The following is a 25,405-nucleotide window of genomic DNA, read 5'->3' as shown; positions in this document are numbered from 1 at the left end:
AGAAGATAGTGTTTAATAAGTGTTTCACAGGAGACTGTCAAAATGTAATGTCGTAGCCGGGTGGTGGTGGCTCATGCCTTTAATCCCAGCACTCGGGAGGCAGAGGCAGGCGCATCTCTGTGAGTTCAAGGCCAGCCTGGGCTACCAAGTGAGTTCCAGAAAAGGTGCAAAGCTACACAGAGAAACCCTGTCTCGAAAAACAAAACAAAACAAACAAACAAACAAAAAATGTAATGTCGTCCTATACACTTGGAGAAAGGCAGAGGTGTTAGGGTCATCCCAACAAAGGTTTTGTATAATGGCAGGGTTGTTCAGGTACCCTGAGGTATCCTGTCCCTTTCAAGGTGAAAGCAAATTGTGACTGAAGGGGCATTCAAAGAGGCAGAACATATTAATCAAATCTAGACTTTATGGGACTGATATCCCGGACAACTTGTTGATATATTTATTACCTACTGACACCTACAGGTGATATACAGTTCCAAGCTGGGACACTAAGCCTGTAAAGTGCTTTGCAGAGGACCACTTCAGGAAAAGGCGTGTTTGTTTCCTGTGATGGTTAGTGTTAAATGTCAGCTTGACGGAATCTATAATTTCTTGGGAGATGGGCTTCTGGAAATGTCTGTAGATGATTCTCTTGATGATATTAATTGAGGGAGAAAGACCCACACACTATGGGCGGCACGATTCTCTGGCTGGATCCTCCATTATATAAATGGAGGAATGGAACTGAGCCACAGCATGTATCCACTGCTCTCTGCTTACTGATTGTGGATTGGTGTGACCAGTAAGCCTCCTGGTCCTGCCGATATGCCTTCTGTTGTTGATTGTTTTTGCTCTTTTGGGGGGCCTGTCACCCAACTCTCCAATAAATCACATATGGAGGCTTATTCTTAATTATAAATGCCCGGTCTTTTTGCCCACAATCAGGACAAATCTTTGTCACCCGTCAGTCCCACAGCTGCTCAGACACAACCAAGTAAACACAGAGACTTATATTGCTTACAAACTGTATGGCCGTGGCAGGCTTCTTGCTAATTGTTCTTATAGCTTAAATTAATCCATTTCCATAAATCTATACCTTGCCATGTGGCTCATGGCTTACCAGCATCTTCACACGTTGCTTGTCCTGGTGGGGGCTAGCAGTAACTCCTTCTACCTTCCTGTTCTTTTTTTTCTCCTCTCTGTTAGTCCTGCCTATACTTCCTGCCTAGCCACTGGCCAATCAGTGTTTTATTTATTGACCAATCAGAGCAACACATTTGCTATACAGAACATCCCACAGCAGGTCTTAGTTTGGCTTGTTTCTTGCCAGCTTTTCTTAAATTATCCGTTTACCCTTTGCCTCTGGTTTTTCCATTTTCTTACTTCTGTGTATCTTTCTTTTACTCTGTGGCTGACTCCTAGCATCCTCCCCTCCTTCTCCTCTTGCTCTTTCTTCTTTCCTCCTAGATTTCTCCTATATATTCTCTCTGCCTGCCATTCCCGCCTTTCCTTTCTCCTGCCTTGCTATTGACCAGTTCTTTATTAGACCATCAGGTGTTTTAGACAGACAAGGTAACTGAGCTTCACAGAGTTAAATGAATATAACATAAACAAAAGTAACACACCTGAAAACAGCATTCCACAACAGCCGTCCCTGCCTGTTTCCATGTCTCTCTTGCCATTGATCCTTCTGGAGCTGTGTGCTAGTTGGAGTAAGAATGACCCCATAGGCTCATATCATATATTTGAATGCTTGGTTCCTAGTGGTGCAACTGTTTTGGGAGGGGTTAGGAAGTGGTTAGACCTTGTTGGAAGAGATGTGCTACTGGGGTGGGCTTTGAGGTTTCAAAAGTCTGCAGCAGGCCCAGTCTCTCTCTCAGTCACTCACTGGCTCTGCATCCATCCCTCCTTCTGTCCCTGCCCTTCCCCTTCACTCTCTCTCTCTCTGCCTCCAACTTTCAGATAAGATGTGAGCTCTCAGCTACTATCCCGGCACCATGCCTGCCTACATGCTGTCTTGCTCACCACTATGATAGCCATGAACTCATCCTCTAAAACTGTGAGCAAGCCTTTAATTAAATTCTTTCTTTTATAAGCTGCCTTGGTCATGGTGTCTCTTCACAGTGATAGAACAGTGACTAAGACACAGTGTAAGCAAAATACAGTATTTGTCCTTTAAGTTGCTTTCATCAGGGTACTTTATCATAACACCTCAGGATTATCTCCTACATTTCAAACTCCAGTTGTTTTATTGTCATCCCCCTGAAGTATCAGCGATTACTTGTGTCTCCAGTGAATAGTAAGTAAAACTAAATATATGAATACATATATTGATTTATTATTTTCTTTTTTAAAAGACTGAGTCAGGATGTAGTTCAGTTGGTATAGTATTTGCCTAGAATGCACAAAGCTCTGGGTTTGAGCCTCAACAGTTTACAAATTGCATGTGGTGATGCATTTCTACAGTCCCAGTACTGGATAAGTGGAGGCAGGAGGATTAGAAGTTCAAGGTCATTTTTGGCCATAGTTACAAGCCAGGCTGGGTTATAGGAGAAACCATCTACATTTTTAAAAAATTCAAAATAGATTCTTGCTATATTATCCATGTTGACCTCAATATGAGGCTCAAGGGGTCCTTATTACTCAAGTTTTCCAAGAACCTGGAGTGTGTGTGTGTGTGTGTGTGTGTGTGTGTGTGTGTGTGTGTGTTTCTAGTCTTAGACCCAAAACCTTGGAAATGATGGGCAAGGGCTTATCACTGCCCTATCTCCACAGAATTTTTGTGGGCATGATTCAAACTTCATAAAACTAGAGCCTATCATTTACTCACTAACAAACAACAGACAAAATGAAACATCCCCCCTTCAATTTTATTTAGAAAGTGTTTTATAGTGATGCATCATGAAATACTGTAATGCACATTTGAATATGCACAATTATGAAGCATATATACTCATTTGAGAAACTGAACTCCCTCTCAAGTTTCACCGGCTTCTCTCCTCCCACCTCCCTCATTTTATGTCATCTAGACCTTGATTCCTATTTACTAAGAATAGTATCGTTCCCATGTACTATTTTTATTACATACCTGTTATCAAAAATTATTTTTGCTTGGCTTGAACTTTATAAACATGTAAAATATCTCTCACGGAACATCTGTTGTTTCTGAAACAGAGGTCAAAGAATTTTTGTACTCCCTAGCCCTAGTTTACTGTCACGGTTACAGTTTTCCATGCTATTTTTTTACAACGTTTCCCCTCCGTTGCCGAGAACCCTGCTCAGGTAAACGTTCTGAGCTACATCCCTAGCCACTTCCTAACATCTCAAAGGCAAGGAACCTGGTACAGTGTTAACGCCCTCTAAAATTTGTTACATTGTTGAATGACACTGAGTCGCGACAGAAAGACTTTAAACTTGTTTCTTCTGGATGGGTTTTCTGCTCTTCATCCCAGTTCTAAGGATCCTGCTCCCACTTCTGCTCTGAGTTGACCGTATTTATAAAAGTTTCTGACCAGCGAAGAAGCAAAAGGCAAACTCAGAGCACCTAACACTACATTTCCCAGAGAGCATCGCGGCTCACCCAGCCGCTCTGGGCTCTCTTTAGAAACTTCCGGGTTGTGTAGGCGGAGCCTAAAGAGCCTTCCAATGAGCAGCTCCGTGGTCTGACTGGCGAGGCGCTTGGTCTAAGAACGTCACGACCCAGGCGCCAATCAGCAGGAAGGTGTCTGGGCGGCCCGCGGGGGCGGCGTCACTGGGCTGCGCCCGCCTAGCGCGCCTTGTCCCTGCTGCTCTGGTCTGTGTCTGTGTCTTGCCGCGTCTCCCACTGCTCGTCGCCCCCCGTTTCCATGTCTCTGGTGGGTGCCACACCCCAGAACATCCCACAATCATGGCCACCAGCTCGAGGGAGTCCTCGTTCTCTTCCTGCGCTTCAAGCTCTGACATTGATGACGAGGGAGTGCGCGGCACCTGCGAAGATGCTTCTCTCTGCAAGAGGTGCCTGGGGGCGCGGGGTTCAGGATGGGCGTCGGGGTCCCAGGCCTAGGTGGCAAGCGGGCCACTGTCCAAGGCACACGCTTGGACACTGGGAAGGAGCTGCCGCACCCACCTGGAGCGGCCCTCGCTTGACACCTGGGAAGTGCACGGAGCAGGGAGGGGTTCATTTAAGTTATAATTACCGAGCGTGTGTGAGTGAGTGAACCTGGGGTACCACGACTGGGAGTAAGGAGCTGAACAAAGCTTACTTGATCTTGGCCTTCAGGTAAGACAGGGTGTGTTGCAAGTATTAACTGCAGCGTTGATGGGTTGGAAATGCAAATTTTCTTTGCTTTAGGTTATAACCTGTTAAAATTGGTCATGATTTCCCACTGTGCACTTGAAACTCAGGCCTGTGAGGATAGATGGTAGGTCCTGGGCTCCGCAGTGTGTGTTTGTAGAGTCAGTACTACACACATGCCACAGTATTTGTGCAGTGGTAGCAGATGGTGGTGGGGCATTGCCAGTGCAGGTGTGCCTAGAGAAAACACAAAGTTTGCATGTCATTCATTAATTTTTCTTGCAGCGAAGTTATTGAGATATTACATTGTGCTGGGCCTTTATTTGAACTAATTGGTAGGGTTTCAGTGATTTTGAATACTTAAGGAGCAAAACAGACATGGTGTGGACCTACTAGACGACTCACAGCCTAGTTGGGAGGAAACACTCATCATTTAGTGTTGGGCTCTTGGAGATTCAGCAGCGTCTTTAGAGTTTGAAATTTATACAGGGATGTTAAAACTGGCAAGAAAAGACTGAAACAAGGGAGTAGGACAATGTTTAGAACAAGGGAGGAGTGTGGGCTTTAGAACAATTAGGACAATGCCCTGGAATAGGAGGAGTAAGCTGGGGGCCAGAGAGGTACTATGGGGTGGGGAATACAAGCTTTTGAGTGAAGTCTTTTTGCAGGATCCTAGAAACTAAGCATAGGGATTTAAAGCATCAATTCTGGAGCCAGACTCTGCCCAAGCTGTATAAACTTGGGCAAGTTCCTAACTTTAAAAAATGTGTGTGTTTGTGGTGTATGTGCACACATATGTATGTGTGGGTGAATATACCTATGGATGCTGGAGGGGGGATGCTGGGTGTCCTGCTCTATCACCCTGCCTTGTTTCCTTGAGATAGGATCTCTCACTGAACCAGAGACTCACCTTTTTAGCTAGACTGGCTAGGTAGCAAACCTTAGCAATCTCATCCTTTCCCTCTCCCCGCAGCTCTGGGGATACAAGTATGTGCACTCATGCCCTTCTTTTTAATGGGTGCTGGGGATCCAACTCAGGTCATCACGCTTGTACAAAAAGTGTTCTTACCCACTGAGCCATCTCCCCAGCCCCCTAACTTTTTTTTTTTTTTTGGCCTTAGTTTTCTTGTCTCTGAAGTAGGGTTGAACTAGGGCTGGGAGATAGCTTTATTGGTAAAGTGGACCTGAGTCCATATCTCCACCATCCATTAAAAAAACTGGGCATGGCATGCCTGTAACCCCAGCCCAGGGAGGTGGAGACAAGGAGATTCCCCGGAGCTTACCAACCAGCTAGTCTAGTCAAATTGGCAAGTTCCAGGTTCAGTGAGAAACCCTGAAAAAATAAGGTGGAAAGTGATAGAGGAAGACACCTAACACCAACCTCAGAGCTGTGCATGTGCATACTTAGTTACACACACCTGCACATACCGGTACACACGTGTATATCACACAGTACAAAACAAAAAACACAAAAGAAAGTGGAGATGACAGTGCTGGTTTCTTAAGCGCTTTTGAAGATCTAGTGGTATTTACTGTCTTTAGAGTAGTTGGGCATATAGTGGGTGCTTGTGTTACGCATTCAGAGCTTCTCTGCACTGGGTTCTCATCTGTGAGAATCTGTATATTTTTAAAAACATCTATATGTGTGTCTAAGTCAGTGCACACCGTGCTGACAGGGGTTGCCTGCAGAGGCCAGAAGAGGGTGTCCGGTCCCCTAGAGCTGGAGTTATAGGCAGTTGTAAACCACCCAGTGTGAGTGCTGGGAGTTGAACTTGGGGTTTAGTATTTGATCTTAACCACTGAGCCATTTCTTCAGCCCCCATAAATTAATCCTTAAGGTATACTTAAGGATTCGGTGTCTTTGGTTTTTGTCATACTGTGATCAGCATCCTTGAAGTTTTTTTTTTTTTAAAAATTACATTTATTCACTTTGTGTATGTCAGCAGATAATGTAGAGCAGTGGCCCTCAACCTTCATGATGCTGTGGCCCTTTGACACAGTTCCTCATGTTGTGGTGAGCCCCAACCATAAAATTATTTTCACTGCTACTTCATAACTGTAAATTTGCTACTGTTATGAATCGTGTTATAAATATCTGTGTTTTCCAGTGGTTTTAGGCAACCCCTGTGACAGGGTCATTTGACCCCCCTCAAGGGGTCGCAACTTGCAGGTTGAGAACTGCTGTTGTAGGGTGAGTCAGTTCTTTCCTTTTACCCTCCTGAGGATTGAACTCAGGTCATCAGATTTGGTTGCAAGCTCCTTTTCTTATTGAACCATTCTTGCCTGTGAGATCAGCATCTTCATTGTGTCATATAAAACTTTTCAATTTGCCAAAAGTTGTGATATCACTTGATGATTGCTTTTGGGACATAGGAACAAAGTATTCTTTTTGTCTAAGTCTTCCTCTCTCTCTCTCTCTCTCTCTCTCTCTCTAAATATGGGGATCATACAGTTAACATATCTTTTGGATGTGAGGATTAAGTGAGATAATTGATGCCAAAAGAAGATTGATGCAAATGTACCAATTGATAATTTGGTACAAAGTTAAGTTGTCAAAAACTTACTGGTAATAGTTTGGATTTTTGTTTTAATTGAAGTTGCTGAGCATGTAGTAGCAGTGGATCTGGCTGGTTCCTGCCACCCTGAGTTATAGCACCATATCCTGAAACAACAGTTACAAAGTCTGCCCACCTCCCAGGGCACCTACAGTTCTGTCACTGTGTTTTGGTTTGCTCCCTCCTTTGGTCCATGAAGTTGTGATGTGTTGTGTTGAAATGTTGTCTGTGTCAGAGGTTGGAGTGAGGATTGAGTATGGAATGTTTTCAGCAATGGCTCTAGCAGATGTTTCAGATTGTTGCCACTTTCACCCCTGGAGCCATCAAGCCATCAGCATCATGGCCCACTCTATACGTCAGGTTTATGTTTACCAGTTGATTTGCTATAGCAGCAGCCAATGGAAGACTGACCATCATAGCTGACTCTCCCTGATGTTGAATGTGGTTTAGCTCCAATCAGGTTGACAAGGCTTGATTCCTGCTGTGTCACTGTTGGGAGAGGGTACCTTTGAGAACTGTTGAGGTCTTTAAAATGACAATGCATTTTTTTTTTCCTTTTTGGTGTGAATGTGTATGAATATTTGTGTGTCTGTGGGTGTTGGTATTTGTGTGTGTGTGTGTGTGTGTGTGTGTGTGTGTGTGTGCGCACACACACACATGTGGAGACTGGAAAAGGATGTTGTAAATATTCTTTATCATGTCCTGTTCCTTTGAGGCAGGGTCTCTTGCTGAACCAGGAGCTTTTGTTTTCCAACTCCAGTTTACAACCTACAAGCCCCATCAGTCGCCCTCGCACCCTACCCTGGGATTACACAAATGTGCAAGACCAGGCTTGGCTTTTTGTGGGTGTGCTGAGATGCTTGCTTTTAACACTAACCATCTCGCCAACCCTGGATATTATATTTCTTGAAGGAAGGAGTTGTCATTCTTTGGGACTTGGTTGGTTGTTGTGAGAGTGGGCTGTCAGGAAACTCTCTTTCTCTCCTTTTTTTTTTTTTTTTTTTTTTGGTTTTTCAAGACAGGGTTTCTCTGTGTAGCTTTGCGCCTTTCCTGGAGCTCACTTGGTAGCCCAGGCTGGCCTCGAACTCACAGAGATCCGCCTGCCTCTGCCTCCCGAGTGCTGGGATTAAAGGCGTGCGCCACCACCGCCCGGCTCTCTCCTTTTTTAATATATCTTCTTCCCTATCCACTTCTTCACCTCATTATGACACAGTCAAGGGGTCCTTGCCAGGCTGCTGCCTTGCTGTTTGAACTTCTAGCCACCAGAATCATTTGCCAAAAGAACCTCTTTGCCTTTTAAGGTCCTAAGCCCAATTATTTTGTTATAGCAGCATGTGTCTTCTCCTCATGTTCATCATGCTTGCTCCAGTTGCTCTGGTTTTTGTTTACCGTGCCCCAGTGTCCACCATAGCTGCACTATTTCCTCTGGGATGAATGCTCCATATTCAGTAGCCCCCTTCAGTTCATCAGCCTCCTTGTAGCCACCGCTGTGCCTGAACGTTGATGCTTCCCCGTGGATGTCCTTTCCTGAAGCCTTAAGTGGTTCCTCTTGTTTCTCCTCTAGTATCCCCAAGGATGAGGTGTTTGAGATGTGTGTTCTCTGTGCTGTTTGTTACCCTTCCCATTTTCTGAGGTTCATTATGTCCTGCTGGATCACTTCCCCAATGGCTGTTGTTTACCCTTTCCCAGTTACTCAGCTGATTCCTTGAAGATTTGGGTGCATGGCTCACTTCTTCTATTCTTCCTTATTTCTTCTTTCTAGGCATGGGCCTTGGGGCAACCTCTCCAAATCCACAGCTGGTTGTTGTCAGACAACCTTTATAGGAAGGGTTCAAAATATGGAGCACTTCAAAACTTTTTGTATCCTCTTTGCACAAAGGCCATACTAACCTCTGTGTTGTTGAAGTTTTAGATTATGTGGTGCCGAAAGGAGCACCTTTCTTAATTCTTGATACAGCCCCTAGGTGAGCTCAGTGTCCCTGTAAGCGCCCAGTGAATCCTTTGTGACCACCCTTTCCCACCAGGATATCCTGGATCTCCATCCTGGGGTACAGCCTTCCTTCTTTGCAGTTGGCTTAGTTATTGGAGCTCTGCCCACTCTCCTCAGGATCTTGGCTTTCCCTATCCTCAAGTCAGAACCTAGAGTTCACAGTCCATCCTTTGGCAGTTGATTGGCAGTGCCCATATCTCTTGGCCTTTGGTCTTAGTAGACCTCTTCAGTGGAGTAGGTGAGTAGCTAGAAGGCAGACAATAGCAAGGAGTGGTCCTGCTGGGTATGGTGGATCTCAGAGAAATGTCACAACTTCTGGTTTCATTTCTTCCTGGAATACTTATAAAACACATAGTAGGGCAACTTGATACTACTGTGAATTTGTATCTGCTAGCCCTGTCTACTCCCCTAACAGGTTGTTATATAGTATGCTTCTCTGGACAACTCACTCTTACTCTTTTTTAAAAAATTCTGTTTGTGTCTGTGTCTGTTCATGCACATGTGTGCATATACATGTGTGTGCGCTCATTTGTGTACTGGCACATGTGCACATGTATGTGCATGTGGACATCAGAGTTGGATGTCAGGTGGCTTCCTCTGTTGTAGTCCACTTTATTTTTTGAGGAAGAGTCTCTCACTGAATCTGGAGCTCATAGATTCAGGTAAATTCTCGGGCCAGTGAGCTCCAGGGGTCTACTTATCTCTACCTCCCTCAGAACCAGGTGGCAGTTGCAGTTTCTGGCTTTTTCCATGAGTGTTGGGGATCTAAACTCAGGCCGTCTACTTTGCTTGCACAGGAAGAGCTTTGTTTGCTAGGAACTCTGGGATTATAGATCCTCATGCTAGGTGTCTGGCTGTTTGGGTGTGTTCTGGGTCCTGGGGGTTAAAACTCAGACCCTCATGCTTGTGTGTCAAGCACTTTTGCCCTCTAAACCATCTCCCTAGCACCTGGTGTGTTTGTTTTTGAGATAAGGTTTCATTGTGTAGCCCAGACAGGTCTTGATCTCCTGTCCTCTGTCTCAGTCTTATGAGTAGCTGGGACTAAATTTCATGACAACTGTATCTACTTCAAACTTGACTTTCTTCCCCCTCTAGTATACTGCTTACAAAGGCCACAGAAGCCTTCAAGTGGAACTGACTAATGTCCCTCCAGGAGCCTTAACAGTCCTTTCCTGTGGTGACATTTGTTTTTGTCCTATAGAGCACACCTGTAGCCAGAGAAGATGAGTTTAATAGTTGTAGTCTCTCAATAAGAGGGGGTAGGAAATACTTCTTAGGATGTGTGCTTCCGCTGGGTTGTTTGTAGGAGGATCCACGAAATAGATTTGCAGTGGCTCAAGAGCCAGGCAGCTCTGTTGGGGTGGGACACTCAGGCGTGTTAGAAGGTTTGTCTGGAGAAGGATTAAAACTGTAAAAGAAAAATTGTCAGCTGGGAGAAAGGGATGTATTTTTGTAGGTGACACAGTGCCTGTGCTAGTTAGTTTTTTGTCAACTTGATGCAAGCTTGGGTCATCTAGGAAGAAGAAACCTCAATTGAGAAAATGTCTCCATGAGTTTGGCTTGTAGGCAAGTCTATGGGGCATTTTTTGGATTCATGACTGATGGAGGAGGGCCCAGCCCACTATGAGCAAGTGACAGTGCTACCCCTGGGCAAGTGATCCTGAGTTATATAAGGAAGCAGGATGAGCAAGCCATGGAGAGCAAGCCAGTAAGCAGTGTTCCTCCAGGGCTTCTGCTTTGGGGCCGACCCCAACTTTCATTTATGATAGACTATGATCAGGGCATGTAAGCCAAAAAAATCCTTTCCTCCCTAAGTTGTTTTATCACAGCAATAGTAAGCAAACTAAGACAGTGATCTTGTCTTTAATCTGTGCTTAGAATTCAGCTGTGCACATATTCTGCATCATTTGTTACTCTTGCAGAATGCCTTGTGTTAGTGTTCTGTAAGATTGTTATGTCCAGCAGGAAAACAGCATGGCCTTGCTGTGGGTGCCAAGCCAGCTGCCCTCAGATGAAGGCCTGGCTCATGCTAGCCAGCCAGTTCCTAGAGGTCAAGGCTGCTTTCCTTGCACAGTGGAAGAGATGAATCTTCACGGTATACACAGAGGCTACCAGGTATGAGAAGAAGCATGGACATTGAGGCAGAGCAATATGTTAGGGGAACTTGTCAGAGGTGGAAAAGGGCAGCAGGAGAGGATTCTGCAGAGGGATGATGGCAAGACCCACAGAGGGTGGACTCTGTCCTCAGAGATGCAAGTGGGTGGGCCGACATGGTGTAGCAGCACTCTTCTGTTAGCTGTGCAGGAGGTGGCTGGTGACAAGGGAACTCTCTCTCTGCCACAGCCCAGTTCTTCACCTCCCTCCCTCAGTCCCTGAATGTGTATCTTTATTCTGCCTGCTGGCCAGGGTCATTTTTATAGTCACAAATAGTATCCTGTCACTTGAAAGTCTTCCAGATCTCAATCAACCTCAGGAACAAATCTACATACAGTGTGATGTTTTACCCACTGTGCCTTCTTATGATCTGCTGACTCTCCACTAGACATTTGTCTAATTAGAAATCTCCACTCAGATGTCTCAGAATGGCCTCAGATGCCCTACTGCTAACCCCCTGCTAAAGATTACCCTAGCCTGTTCTTCCTCTGCTGTCCACCCCTCAGCACAGTGATCTCTGGTCATCAGTTCACAGGAAAACATGGAGACATGGTCTTGGAAGTCCTCCATTTATATGGCGTGTTACCTAGATCTGTTATTTTTCCTCCCAAAGTATTTCTGGAATCTTCTTCTTTTTTTCCCACCTCTGCTTCTGGTTTCTCAGTGCAAGGTGAGGTGAGGTGTGATCTGAGTTAAGGCACTGGTTTGCCTCCTGGGCCTCCTTGGTCACGCTTTCTTCTAATATGTATGTCATAGTGAAGCCAGACGTCTGTGAAAGACTGGATGGATCATATCCCTTCCAGGCTTAATGGTTTCCTATTGATAATGACCTTACCCAGTTGGCAGGGTCCTCCTTGTTCTGAACTGTGCCCCCAGCATCACTTCATTTGACTCTGCCTTCATCTGTGCTCTCCTTCCTCAGAACCATTGAGCATGCCGGTCCCTCTGCTTCAGATGAGTTTATTTCATGTCATTTTACAGATCTGTACATTCATTCACCCAGAATTCTTTAGTGAGTGCCTGCTTCATTTATGGAAGTGGAGTTCTAGACTGTCAGTACAGAAGTGAATAAACCAACTGGAGCTCTCAGAAACCAGACAGGAAACAAGCCACATACCTGTCATGCCAGATGTGATTTGTAGGGAGGGTGACCAGGGAAGGTCCCACTGAGAAGACACATCTACAGCAAACACTTGCAGAAGTTGAAAGAGTAAGCCCTGGGGATATCTGAGGAAACAGTATCCCAGGCAGAAAAGGCTCCCACCCCTGCTGGACCTGTTCCATAAACAGCAATACAGAGTGATTGAGAGGGAGAAGAGTCTGTGCATGATACATTCTCATAACTTCAAAACATTGTAAATTATTTTATATGTATGAGTGGTTTGCCTACATGTGTGTATGTATACCACATGCACCCCAGGTGCCCACCAAGGTCAGAAGAGGGCATTGGGTCCTGTGGAGTTTCAGATGGTTATGGCTGATGGGAATCAAACCTGGGTCTTCTAGAAGAACAGCAAGTACTCTTAACCAGGGAGCCAGCTCTCCATCCCCTCTTGTAACCTTTCTCTTGTGAGTTAGAGTCCTTAGAGGATTCTGAGCTGGAGAATGAATTGCTGATGGGTTTTAAAAGGATCAGGACAGCTTCTCTGTGGAGAACAGACTGTAGTAGGCAGGGATGGAGGCAGGGAGATGAAGATTATCACTACCAGGAATGTCTTAAGTGAGAGCTGCACTGCAAATCCGTCACATTCTGGATGCTTTTGGAAGGAGGAACAACTGATATAAAGGCCAACAGATGGATGTGGGCGAGACTGAGGACTCTTAAGATGATTCCAGGATGTTTGACTTAGCTCAGCTGGGATGGGGCTCTCGCAAACAGATGCCTCTGATACCCACATGCCATGACCTGCATGGCTTTGGGATTGACCTGATTGGGGTGATAGGGAATGAAGAAATGACAGACTCATAGACGTACAAAAAAGATGGAATTGGATGGGCCTTGCTCTCTGAAAATACACTGGCGGCCCAGACACACCGTGTGCTTTATTATGTACTGCTAAAAGAGTTAAGTTAGCTGATCTTTGTAGGAGAGCAGTCTCAGGCTGTAGTCACCTTAGAGGAGGAAGCCATGGTCAATACTTTCAGTACACACTGTTGGCATTTGTACTAAGACCAGAAGAAGACCTCGCCATTCCTCCAAGCCTGACCTGGGCAAGGCCTTACCAGTACCATGGGTCTGAGGCATTAAGGTTCATGACATGGCTGTGCTCATATAAGCAGTAAACATTTACTCAGTACTTCATCTGTTCCCCATACCTGTAGTCCTAGCCTTCATCAATTGTTTGTCCAGCACTCCGTGTGTTTTCTTTGTGGTCAGCAGCTCAGGCATAGTTCAGAAATCCATTGCTTAATGTTTGTATCTCCCAGGAGAACAATAAACTCAACCCAGAGCAGGGATGCATACCTTTGAGCCACGAGACACAGGAGCACTTTATAGGGTTACCTGTAGGCAAAGCTAGATTTGCCCCTAGGGCTCTGGCCCAGGCCTTTCTGGTGTACTGATTACATCTTTAGAGCTGTGCACCAGAGAGCAAGGTAGAGATTTGGATCTAAAATATTTTCAAAGCAGGTTCTACTTTCCATTTCAAGAGAAAATACACTAGTCTAGAAGTGGACCATTCTAGTGAAGATAAATGAGCTTCAAAACTTTCCCATGAATGAAGTAAATTACATCCTGCTCCCACCTACCTGCCTGCCTTCCCTCCCTCTCTTCTTTCCTCCTTCCCTTCCTCTTTTGTTTATCTCTGTAGCCCAGGATGACCTCAGTTTATGACCTTCCTACCCAAGTTGGGAATGCATGCATACCTTCCTCAGCCTGCTTTGTGCCTTTCCAGTCTCTCTCTCTCTCTCTCTCTCTCTCTCTCTCTCTCTCTCTCTCCCCCCTTCCCTCTCCTTCCCTCTCTTTCCCTCCCTCTCTCCTTCTCCCTCCCCCCCTCTCTCTAATTTACATTTGTTTGTACATGTGTGCACATGTATTGCTGCTGTGGGATACATGTAGAGGCCAGAGGATAATTGATGGGAGTCAGTTCCCTTTCCACATGGGGATTGAACTCAGGTTGTTAATGCTTGGCAGAAAGCACCTTTAGCTGATAAGCTGTCTCACTGGTTCTGACAGTTTAATAAGTAAACTGTTAGTGGTGTGTTCTTTATATATTCTGGATATCAGTCCTCTGTCAGATGTGGGGATGGTGAAGATCTTTTCCCATTCTGTAGGCTGTCGCTTTGTCTTGTTGACGGTATTCTTTTTTCTACAAAAGCTTCTCAGTTTCAAAAGGTCCCATTGATTGATTGTTTCTCTCAGTGTCTGTGCTACTGGTGTTTTTTTTAGGAAGTGATCTCCTGTGCCAATGCGTTCAAGACTACTTCCTACTTTCTCTTCTATCAGGTTCAGAGTAACTGGATTTATGTTGAGGTCTTTGATCCACTTGGACTTAAGTTTTGTGCACGGTGATAGATATGGATCTATTTGCAGCCTTCTACATGTTGACATCCAGTTATGCCAGCACCACTTGTTGAAGATGCTTTCTTTTTTCCATTGTGCAGTTTTGGCTTCTTTGTCAAAAATTATATGTTCATAGGTGTGCGGATTAATGTCAGGGTCTTCAGTTTGATTCCATTGGTCCACATGTTGGTTTTTATGCCAGTACCAAGCTGTTTTTTTATTACTGTAGCTCTATAGTAGAACTTGAGGTCAGGGATTGTGGTGCCTCCAGAGGTTGTTTTATTGTACAGGATTCTTTTGGCTATCCTGGGTTTTTTGTTTGATCGGATGGCCAAACACTCTAACTGTTGTGGTAGAACTCTCATCCAGTGACTGATGGAAGCGGATGCAGAGATCCACGGCCAGGCCCCAGGTGGAGCCCTGGGAATCCAATCGGCGAGAAAGAGGAGGGATTGAATGAGCAAGAATTGTTGAGACCATGATTGGAAAAGCACAGGGACAAATAGCCAAACTAGTGGAAACACATGAACTATGAACCAATAGCTGAGGAGCCCCCAACTGGATCAGGCTCTCTGGATAAGTGAGACAGTTGATTAGCTTGAACTTTTTGGGAGGCCCCCAGGCAGTGGAACCGGGACCTGTCCTCAGTGCATGGCTGTTTGGAGCCTGGGACCTATGCTGGGACACTGTGCTCAGCCTGGGTGAAGGGAGGAGGGGACTGGACCTGCCTCCACTGAATGTACCAGGCTGAGCTGAATCCCCAGAGGAGTCCTTGCCCTGGAGGAGATGGGAATGGGAGGTGGGCTAGAGGGAGGGGGGGTGGCTCGGGAAGAGGGAGGACAGGGGAATCTGTGGCTGATATGCAAAATTAAATTATAAAACAAACAAACAAACAAACAAAACAAACTGGTAGTGGTGAGCACTCCCTCCCTTCACGCCTTAACGTGAGCATTTTGGACCTGTGGTTTCATAACAACCCACCTCATTCTCTTGAGCAGTTGTGCCGTGTCTACGGCATGTTGCACTTCGGTGCTTTTTTAAAAAGCTGTATTAAAATGGTTCCAGTGTTGCTAATAAAATCATACTATGTAGCCGAACAGTCAAGAGCTCAACAGGTAAGAGCACTGGCTGCTCTTCCATAGGACCTGGTGCTATGAATTACTGCGTGTGGGGGAGGGACGAGGGTATCCAGAGAAACATGCTGGGCAGGTACAGCAATGGGCTGAGTAGAAGCAGCACGCCATGCGGGCGGAGGCAGTGGTAATTCACAACCCAGACTCTGCAGACAGAAAGAGAGAGAAGGAGGGAGGGAGGGAGGGAGGGAGGGGGAGAGAGAGAGAGAGAGAGAGAGAGAGGGTGCACACCTCATAGGAGGAAAAGCAGAAGAGAGGGAGAGAGAGGAAGGGGAGGAGTTTTCCCTTAGAATGAGGCTTTTATGGCAGGATGCAGGGCGGAGCCAAAGGGTGGGATTTCAAGGGGCGGATCAGAATATTAACACCTGGGTTCAATTTCCAGCAACCACATGGCAGCTTACAACCACCTGTAACTCCAGTTCCAGGGAATCTGACACACTTTTCTGGCCTCTAAGGGAACTGCACACATGTGGTGTATAGACATATATGCAGAGAAAAGTCATACTCATCAAATTTCTAAAGAATAGAAAGGAGGAATAAAATCATGTTGTGGCCACCACCGCTTTTCCATTCGCTTTCCAGTAAAAGATTCCTGGGGTGAAGTTACAGAATCATCTCAGAAAGAGGCTATATGAGTTTGCCCAAAATAAACATGCTGTGAGTTATAGAATATTCTCAGTTTCTTAAGTTGTTTATCAACTGCCAGGTAGAAAATAATCTCTCTTGTTAATTTGTAATGAGTAATAGCTCTTATTTTAATTTATAGTTTCAACTTAGAATGTTCATTTTTTGATCTGTTCTCTGTTGGTTTTATGTGGATACTCACCATTTCATTTTTTCTATTGAATTGTCTTTTTTCTGCTCTCTGGTTTTTTTTTTATTATTATTTTATTTTACAGCATTGGGGATGGAACGCAGGGCCTTGGATTAGTTCTAGGCAAGAGCAGCGTTAAGCTACATTCTTATAATTGGTTATTTATATTTTTATTTTTTATTTGTAAGATCTTTTTTTTTTTGGTTTTTTTTTTTTTTTTTGGTTTTTCGAGACAGGGTTTCTCTGTGTAGTTTTATGCCTTTCCTGGAACTCACTTTGTAGACCAGGCTGGCCTTGAACTCACAGAGATCCGCCTGCCTCTGCCTCCCGAGTTCAGGGATTAAAGGCGTGCACACCACCGCCTGGCGATTTGTAAGATCTTTGAACACCAAGGATTGTAATTTTCCTTCTGTATTTGATGAAATATTTTCTGTAAGGCTGATGTGTGTCTTTCAGTTAAATTTGTTTGTTGCTTCCAACAGTAGTAATGGAATTTGTCAGTGTTTATGATGCTATTCCTGACACTTGTTGGGGGGTGGGGGGAGAGCGCAGCCCGAGAGTGCATATGGAAGCATGGAGATGTCAGGTATCTTTTCTTGATCGCTCTCTGCCTTTGTTTTTTTAGATAGGATCTCATGGAGTTTGAAGCTCGTTGGTCAGTTAAGCTCTGGCCAGTGAATGGCAGGGATCTGCCTGTCTGCCCCACCCAGTGCTGGGGTTACAGGTGTATGCCATTGTGCCCGAGTTTTTACATGGGCCTGGGGATCTCCACTCAGGTCCTTGTTGTGCGTGGCAGGCACTTTATCGAGTGAGCCACCTCCCCAGTGCAATCTTTACTTTCTGACTGATCCTTGGGAAGGATTGCCATTCCTATGTGTTCTAAGAGTTGCGTTTTAGCATTTTGGTGGGTTTTATGTTTTGAAATAAGGTTATATTATATGTGTTATAAGGATACAGTGTTAATTTTGCCCCTTATCTGCTGACTGTACTGATTTGAACCATATACTAAATTTTCATATTTTGTGTGTGTGTGTGTGTGTGTGTGTGTGTGTGTCCACCTTGTTTTGCAGTTGAGATTGCTTTTGTCACTTTGATGGCTGAAATCATTGACCTAAAAGTTACTTACTTGTACGTTACCCAGAGGCCCTTCCGTTGTTTATAAACTTCTCCTAGTTCAGTAGATGAGCTGTGGTTTAGGAAGGAAAAGCAAAAGCAGGAGACGCTGGCAGCAGATGTGTGTCTCGAGCCCCCTTCGTCAAGGGAGCAGTATCCTTTGGGGAAAGCCTACTGAATAGACTTGATGTTGTTTTGAGATTGTCTCTCCGTGTGGCTCTGGCTGTCCTGGAGCTTTCTGCTGGCCTCAGACTCACAGAGATCCGCCTGCCTTAGCCTCCTGACTGCTGGATTTAAGGCGTGTGCCACCATCAGGGAGATAAGAGCCATATCCCCAGCCCTAGATTTGACTATTCTTGGACAGTCTATAATGAATCATGTAGTACGTGTTCTTTCTTTTTTGACATAGGATTTCACTGTTTAGTCCTGGCTGGCCTGGAAGTTGCTGTATAGATCAGGCTGACCTCGAACTCAGAGAATGCTGGAATTAAAAGCCTTGTTCCAGTATGCTTTTGTATTCAATGTATTCTTTGAGGTTTATTCATATGTTTACCGTCAAAGATAACACAGACACAGATAATAAAGTAGATTTTAGTTGAGAAAACTCCTCCATTCCAACTCATTCCAGCATGAACTGAAACAGGCTTCTGGTTCCATAGAATTGGCTGGCTGAGTGTTTCAAGGAAGAACGAGAAAACAGGGAAGTATGCAGATGCTCAGTGGTGTTGGAGAGTTGAAAATCACAAACTCTGGGAAGGCAGGGTTGGCTCATGTCAAATCTGCCTGGTTTTGCTGTCTGGTGTTTGTGAAGTTAGGCACCCTTCCTCCCCCAACTCCCCAGGCTAGGAGACAGACAGGGCCCAGCTGGAAAGACAGTAACTTCTTTTAGCAGCCTCAGATTTTCTTAGACAGGTACCCTAAGGTGGGTTAGGGTCATCCTAGAGATGGGTCCTTAAGCTGTCAGCAATAGTGCTTGTTCAGATCTGTATCGCCTATGGCTAAGGCCTAGACAGCAAGCAGGCTCAGGAGCCTGGTTGGATATTTGGTTAGAAGTCATCCGCTCCTGTCTCTGTTGTCTGATTTGTTCATTCACCTGCACTCAATGGGTCATGTATGGGCCATTGTACATTGGCTTTGGTGAGCATTCTTTTTTCAGTCTTCCATTTCTCTCAGATTCTTTTTGTTTCAGAGTTGCCCAGTTGTGATTCAACATTCTGAAAATATCTCTTACATTCTAAGAGAATGGAACTTTCGCTGGACCTCACAGCCAGTTAATAATACACCTTGAGGTCACTTAAGACTTAAGACTGATAGCCTCCTGTGTACTCAAACTGTTTGTTTAACCTGCCTTTCGGAGAACAATGTAACAGTCAACTTTCTTTGCCTTGGGTTCCCATGAAATTAGCTTTTACACCCTTAGCTAATGCATAGCTGCCATCTTAAATTATACTCTTATATCCCCCTGACCAGAGTCATGCACGGGAGTCATTAGGTGAAAGCAACAAATACAGAAGCTAGAAGCAACTCCCAAAGATCTACCATAAAGGTTGAAAGCACCCACTTAAGGAGACTGGTTGATAAACAGTATTTGTTATCTGGTCAGGTGAGATCAGTTGGAGCCAGTGACTTAATCCCTGTAAAACTCTTGTTAAAGATTTCTGTCAAGTATCCCATTCCTTCTCCAGCTTTCTATGCTGTTCAGTAAGTACAGAACAAAGCCCTTTGTGAGGGACAGACACATAGACACAGACAGACACACACAGACAGAACATGCAGACACAGGGACAGATTCACAAGACAGCCTTCATCAGGCACAGATTTAGACTCATACCACAGACAACAGAGGACGGAAGACACAGCACAAAGCAGAGAATTCCGAGCTGGCCTTGGTTAAATGGCTCCAAGGGGAAGTCATTTTCTTCCTTTCCTTCATGCCACACTGATGCATTATTGGTGACTCAGTTAATCACTAGTGGCGTTAGAATTGATGAACCTAGTCATAGGGTAGGTTAATTTTCAACCACCACACTTCCCCAAACTTGTGTGTTTACAAGTCCCCCCAGCGATGCACTAGAACTCCAGTCTCTCTAGATTGTCACATGTAGCTTCGCCAGTGTATGTGAAATGCAGCTCATTATGGGTTTCAGTCATATTTTGCTGGTGACTAATGACATCAAGCACTTTTTTCTTGTACTTTTTGGCCATTTCTACATCTTTTGTCTAGTGTGTTCAAATCCTTTGTCTGTTTTTGTTGATGTTATTGTTCATTTGTTGGATGTCACATTATATATTCTAGGTAGAATCTTTTGTCAGGCAAATATGTTGTGTGTGCATCTATTTACATGCACAGGAAAATAAAATACTAGAATATCACTTATAATAGGACAAAAGATAAACTATGATAAGAATAAATCTAATGAGAGACGTGAAACCTCTCCCCACAGACAATTGCAGAATACTGATCAAGATTAAAGGTTTAAATGGGAATGTACCTTCTCACATTGGAAGGTAGGGTGTTGCTAAGATTTCCGAGTCAGGTGTGGGAATCATAGCATAATGGAAGTGGAGGCAGGAGGATCAGGAGTTTAAGGCCATTTTCAGCTACATAGTGAGTTTAGGACCAGCCTGGGACCCTGCCTCAGAAACAAAATAAAACAAAAAGTAGATTTCTGTTCTATTGAGATTGATATATAGAGTCATTGTAGTCCAATCAAAATCTTGTCCCATCTTTTTTTTTGAAGAAATAGCAGGTTCACTCTAAAATGCATATGAAAATACAAAGGATCTGGAAGAAAGATCCAGAGTGTCTTGAAAAGATCAGAATTGGAGAACTTACACTAACTAATTATAAAGCTTACTGTGAAACTGTGGAACGAACGGGGGCATAGAGATAGACAAGCCGGTCAGCACAAAAGCCAGGCAGTGGAGAGAGATGAACTCAGTTCCCTTCCTTTTATTCAGTTTAAAACCCCCAGCTCAAGGATGGCAAGGGTAAGGGAAATAGGCCCTCCTCCCCACCCCCTTGCCACCTGCAGCAGGCAGGAAAGCCGACCTTGGGGGCATGAGAATGGAACAGCTGTCCCTGCCCCTCACCCAGTGCAGCAATCCAGAGAGCAGACCCTGCACCTTGCCTGGGCAAAACAGTAGAGCTGGCCCTGGTGGTGTGAGTGTGGTGAGCTGGACCGAAGGTGTGAGGGCAGGAAAACTGGCCCCTCTCCTTGCTGTGTGCTACACTGGGTGAGCTAGCCAGGGCAGTGTTGGAGAGCTCCCCCAGGTGGTGATGATGAGGGAAAGCTGGCGGGCTGACAAACCCAGCTACCACCCAGGCCCAGAACTATAACTATAAGGTAGCCCACCCCAACACCCACCTCATGTATGAACTCTGGAGCATGTGAAGGGACAGACCTGCAGACCCAGAGCTACAGGATCTCCATGACACAAGGCAGCAAAAGGATATCCAAGGGGAGTCCCAGTGAGAGCCCAGTATCAAGGGTGTAGCAGAAGCTAGAGGCCTCGAACCAGACCAATGACTCATTGGAATGATCACTTACAAGTAAAGATTTACGGACTAAAGGGTATGCTGTGTGACTCACTGGGCCGCACTACAGCTTCCATACTGAGATTTTATTTGTTTCGTTTTTCTCTTTTGGTTTTACTTTTAAATTTTGTTTTGTGGGGGGAGGTTGCAAGAGCAGAGGGTGGAAGTGAGGGGACTGGGAGATGAGTGGGACCAGGGTGCATGATGTGAAGTCCACAAAGAATAAAAAAAAAAAGCTAAAAAAAGAACAAGAAAGCTCTTGCCCATGGAATGGTGCTGCCAACTTCTCTTAGTTAACCCAGTCTAGAAACTCCCTCAGGGGTGCTCAGAGATTTGCTTCTGTGGTGACCCCATCAAGTTGACAATGGAGACTGACCATCACAGCATCTTGGCCTTATATTACCTCTTGTTTTGCTAAGTTGGAGACATTGTACCAAGGGACCTTTCTGGTTGAAAACTCTCTTGCCGTTGCAGCCTGCTGTGAACGTTGGTACTGTTTCTCGGTGTTCAGTGACTGTTTTCAACAGTGCCTGGGTTCCTTTTCCATGACCAGATTGCCTGGTGTAGATAACTTAAGGGAGGAGAGATTTCTTTCGGCTCCCAATGTTAGAGGGTATAGTCCGTCCATGATTTCTTTGCCTCAGAAGCCTGAGTAGAAACATCATGGTGGTAGGAGCTTGTGGTGGAGGAGAAATGTTCTGGCCATGGCAGACCAAGAAGCAGAGAGGGAAACGCCAGTGCTCACTTGGCTTTTTTTTTTTCTCCTTCAATTCCATCTAGGCCCCCAGCCAGCAGCCTGGCACATCCCACGTTTGGGTGGGTCTCTGGAGGTATAGAGTTTCTTGTATGCTTCAAGAACTCAGATCTGGCAGGTGCACTAAGCCCTCAGAAAATGCTCAGGTACAGCCTATGACCCCGAAGATGCTGCTTTCTGCTTTCCATTTATAAAGCAAGAGGAAAATGCTCAGGCAAGGGAAAGGAAGAGTGAAATTGAAAGAAGTGAAAGAGCAGTAATAAAATTACAATTGGAGGCAGTGAGAGGCCTTGGAGACCACAAGCAGATTGCAGTTCACATCCAGGGTTGAAGTTTGGTACCAAGAACAGTCTTTGCAACCAAGAATAATATGTGTGTTATTTATATATCTAGATACACAGACACGTACACACACACACACACACACACACACACACACACACAGGTTTTCTACATTCCAAGAAGTTCCACAGCTTGTGATGTGCACCTTACTTGCTGCCTGTAAAGCAATACCACCCTCCAAGGAGAGTGTCAATATTTGCAATAATGCCTGGCATGTAGTAAGCATTTGGGGAGGGTCCAAACAGTACTTGAGGCACCAGCCTTGATTCTCAGGCTGGAAGGTCAGGAGGGCCCTACCCAGAACCTGTTAGAAGGGATTTTGCACCTCTCAGACGAAGGACTCGTAGTTGACACTTGGGCAAATTGGATGTGGTCAGTAAATGTTTCTCGAATGAATAGGTGGTTGGACTAGACTGGTGTTTCCCGTGGGAACAATGTGAGGTGGTTTTAGGTGGCACACAGACAGTTTACATCTTAATAAGTAAGTGTGTATTGCAGTGCGTGTTAGAAGAAAATACAAGGGAGCATGTCAGCTATGCAAAACAAAAAAGCGAGTCATTTAAAGACCTGCTGAATTGGGCAGGTCGTGGATGGGTGTTTAGAAATGAAAGCAAGAGTGAATTAAGTAAAGCCGGGCTAGCGCTCAGTGTCTTTCCGATCTGAGAGCTCTGTCTCTTTGGATGTAGACTTTGAAAAGGAAGGTGGGGTCTGCAGAGAAATGTTCTGGGGTATTGTGCAGGGGAGCGCTGTGGAACTGGCAAGTAGAGTTGGTGCTTAGCATCATGGGTGGCGAGGAGTTAACTGCTGCCGACAGCATTGCAAGCATTTGGTATTCCCTGGGGCAGTCTTGGGGACCTGTGGGATGTGGAGTTTCATGGGCAGTGTTCTTACGGAAAACTCGTTGTGCCCATTCTTGCTTATTTTCTTAGGACAAAATCCTGCAGTGGGATTGTTGGCTCACCACGTATGTGTGTATTCCGTGCTTTATATTCCTGTTGGCACAGCACCTGTGGCGGAAGTGTGCCCGATTGCTGCCTGGCAGGGATGCTTGAACGTCCTCTTTCTTCTCTAAACCCAAGGTCCACTCAAATGCTTTTGTTGCCAATTTGAAAGAGAAATAGCACTCTATTTGAGCTTTTATTTTACTTTTAAAAATTATTATTGAGGCTGAGTTGTGTTTGTTAATTAGCTGTATTTCTCTTCTGAGTTGTCCCCAAATATGTCTTTTCATTCACCTTTGTTTCTTCTGGGAATTCTGGGTGTTTTCTCCCTAATTTTTGAGAGTTCTTTATTTTTGAGGATATAAGTGCTTTGTGATGGGCTTTTGGTAGTTCTGGTTGAATCCTTGCCTTTTCTGTTTATTTGGTAGTCAGGTGTAAGTGTCTTCTGTGGGGAGGTCAACTATTGGATTCTGTGATGTGCAGGTCTTTGCACTTTACTCCTTTGGGGTCCGAAACCGTTTATCCTTTGTGTGTCTCACGGGCTCTGGCAGTAAGGGCCGCCATCACCCGTGCCTGTAGGTGCAGTAGGTATTTGCTGGCATGGCTGGGCAGTTGCCACTGTAGCCCCTGGTGCCTTTCTCAACATAGTGTTTAGGGGCCATTGAACACAGGCCTGAGTTTCTGTTTGAAACTCAGTGTTGATGCCTTCTGATCTGAGTCAGATGAAAGAGCTAACATCCAAACTCACAGAGTGAGAGTCAGAGGGTACAGCGACACTTTCTTTAAAAAGCCCCACATGGATTCTGTGCACTGGAACCAGTAAGCATTTCTTTTTGTAAATACACCAGTTCATTTAGCTAATCTCAGATTGATGGCCAGAAAATCCCAGAATTTGACGTTTCTCTTCCTTCCTTCAAGATTCTTTTTCTCCTTCTTTACCCATCATGTGTTGTAAAGTCCTTGTGTGTTGGCTGTTGTGCCGGATCAAATGGTGAGGTCCTGATCTAACAACTCAGTCTAGAACATTCCCTTCCCCTTCCCTGTGGTAAGGATTGGCAAGAACTGTTCTTGCTTCAGCTAAAGATATGCTTTTTGCCACTAGATGGCACTACAAGATTCCTCTGAAAACTCAGATAACCACCCACAGTGAGAAGACAGATCATTGCAACTCAACACATCTTCAAAACTTCTGGAAACAATCTTTGCTCTTTCTATGTGTAACACATGGTGGTATTTTCTATTTTATTCTCTTCTTCATGTTTAAAAAAAAAAAAGAAGATTTGTACACTGTTCAAATGGAATTTGATAGTAATGAGTCACACATTGTTGAAAAACACTTTTTAATTTTTTGTTTTTGTTTATTTATTTTGTGGTATTAGGATTGAATGTAGTGCCTTAGGCAAGAATGGTTCCACTGAACTGTTTTGTGTTTTCACTTTCTGAGACAGGATTTCACTCTGTAGCTCTGGCTGGCTTGGAACTCACTATGTAGATCAGGCTGGCTAGAACTCACAGAGATCCATCTGTGCCTCTCCTTCCCAAATGCTGAGATTAAAGGTGTGTGCCACCATGACTGGCTCTACCACTGAGCTTTACCCACTGTTTAGAGACTGAGTAAACTCACTGTGGTCAAACTCTAAGTGTGTTGTTTGCTTGGACTGTGTAGATATATGTAGCAAGGCCTGGGCATTAGTGTCTTGTATAATATTAGCCAGACCAGCCTTAATATTATACATCCCAGGGGCTCAGGAGAGAGAACAACTAACAGAGAGGACTATTTTCAGGAAATAGAATCTCAGCACACCAAGCTCTATCATCCACTTGCTTTAATTCCTCTGGCATAACCTCCTTTATACACAGCTTCAGTTCTGTTCTCATGTCTAGCTCCTTTCTTGCCTGATTTCTCTCTAAATTTATCTACTGCTTCCTCTAAGTTCTATTTTAATTCTCTCATCTTAATTCTGCCTCATCTAGGTCCTTTTCAGCTTGTTCTTACCCAGCTAATACTTCCCTATCTGGCTCTTCCTCATCTTCCATCTCATTCCTCTAGTACTCTCTTCTAGCCCTACAACTTAGTTCTTCCCCATCTCAGTTTGTTCCTCTCAAGTTCTTACCCGTCTGGTTCTTCCATTCTCTTTTCTCTTCTCTGTCCCCTGTGCCTTGGAAGTCCTGGTATATAAAGCCAGGCTTCCAGGGTCAAATGGAAGGGTGATACGAATCACATTGAGAGGCAATAACCGTTAATTATCATTTGCAACCCCAAAGGGAAGTGACCAATGGGGAAATGAATTAACTAAAGGCTAAATTCGGG

The 25,405-nt window shown here is 44.8% G+C and overlaps 1 protein-coding gene and 1 non-coding gene across 2 annotated transcripts in view; one reads left to right on the top strand and one right to left on the bottom strand.

Moving 5' to 3' along the window:
- The first annotated feature begins 3,710 nt into the window (after window positions 1-3,710).
- The window catches only part of Lcmt1 (leucine carboxyl methyltransferase 1), a 64,717-nt gene continuing 43,022 nt past the window's right edge, over window positions 3,711-25,405 (top strand). Inside the window, exon 1 of the mRNA XM_028867890.2 lies at window positions 3,711-3,978. Coding sequence (XP_028723723.1) covers window positions 3,872-3,978 — 107 coding nt within the window. The 5' untranslated portion in view covers window positions 3,711-3,871. The remainder of the gene's footprint in view (window positions 3,979-25,405) is intronic.
- LOC114692245 lies at window positions 8,646-8,749 on the bottom strand. Its single transcript, XR_003734373.1, has one exon. It is a non-coding gene; the product is annotated as a U6 spliceosomal RNA (small nuclear RNA).

The sequence above is a fragment of the Peromyscus leucopus genome, chromosome 1, assembly GCF_004664715.2.
Source record: "Peromyscus leucopus breed LL Stock chromosome 1, UCI_PerLeu_2.1, whole genome shotgun sequence".
NCBI classification, from domain to species: Eukaryota; Metazoa; Chordata; class Mammalia; order Rodentia; family Cricetidae; genus Peromyscus; species Peromyscus leucopus.
This window is presented reverse-complemented; position numbering and strand designations above follow the sequence as displayed.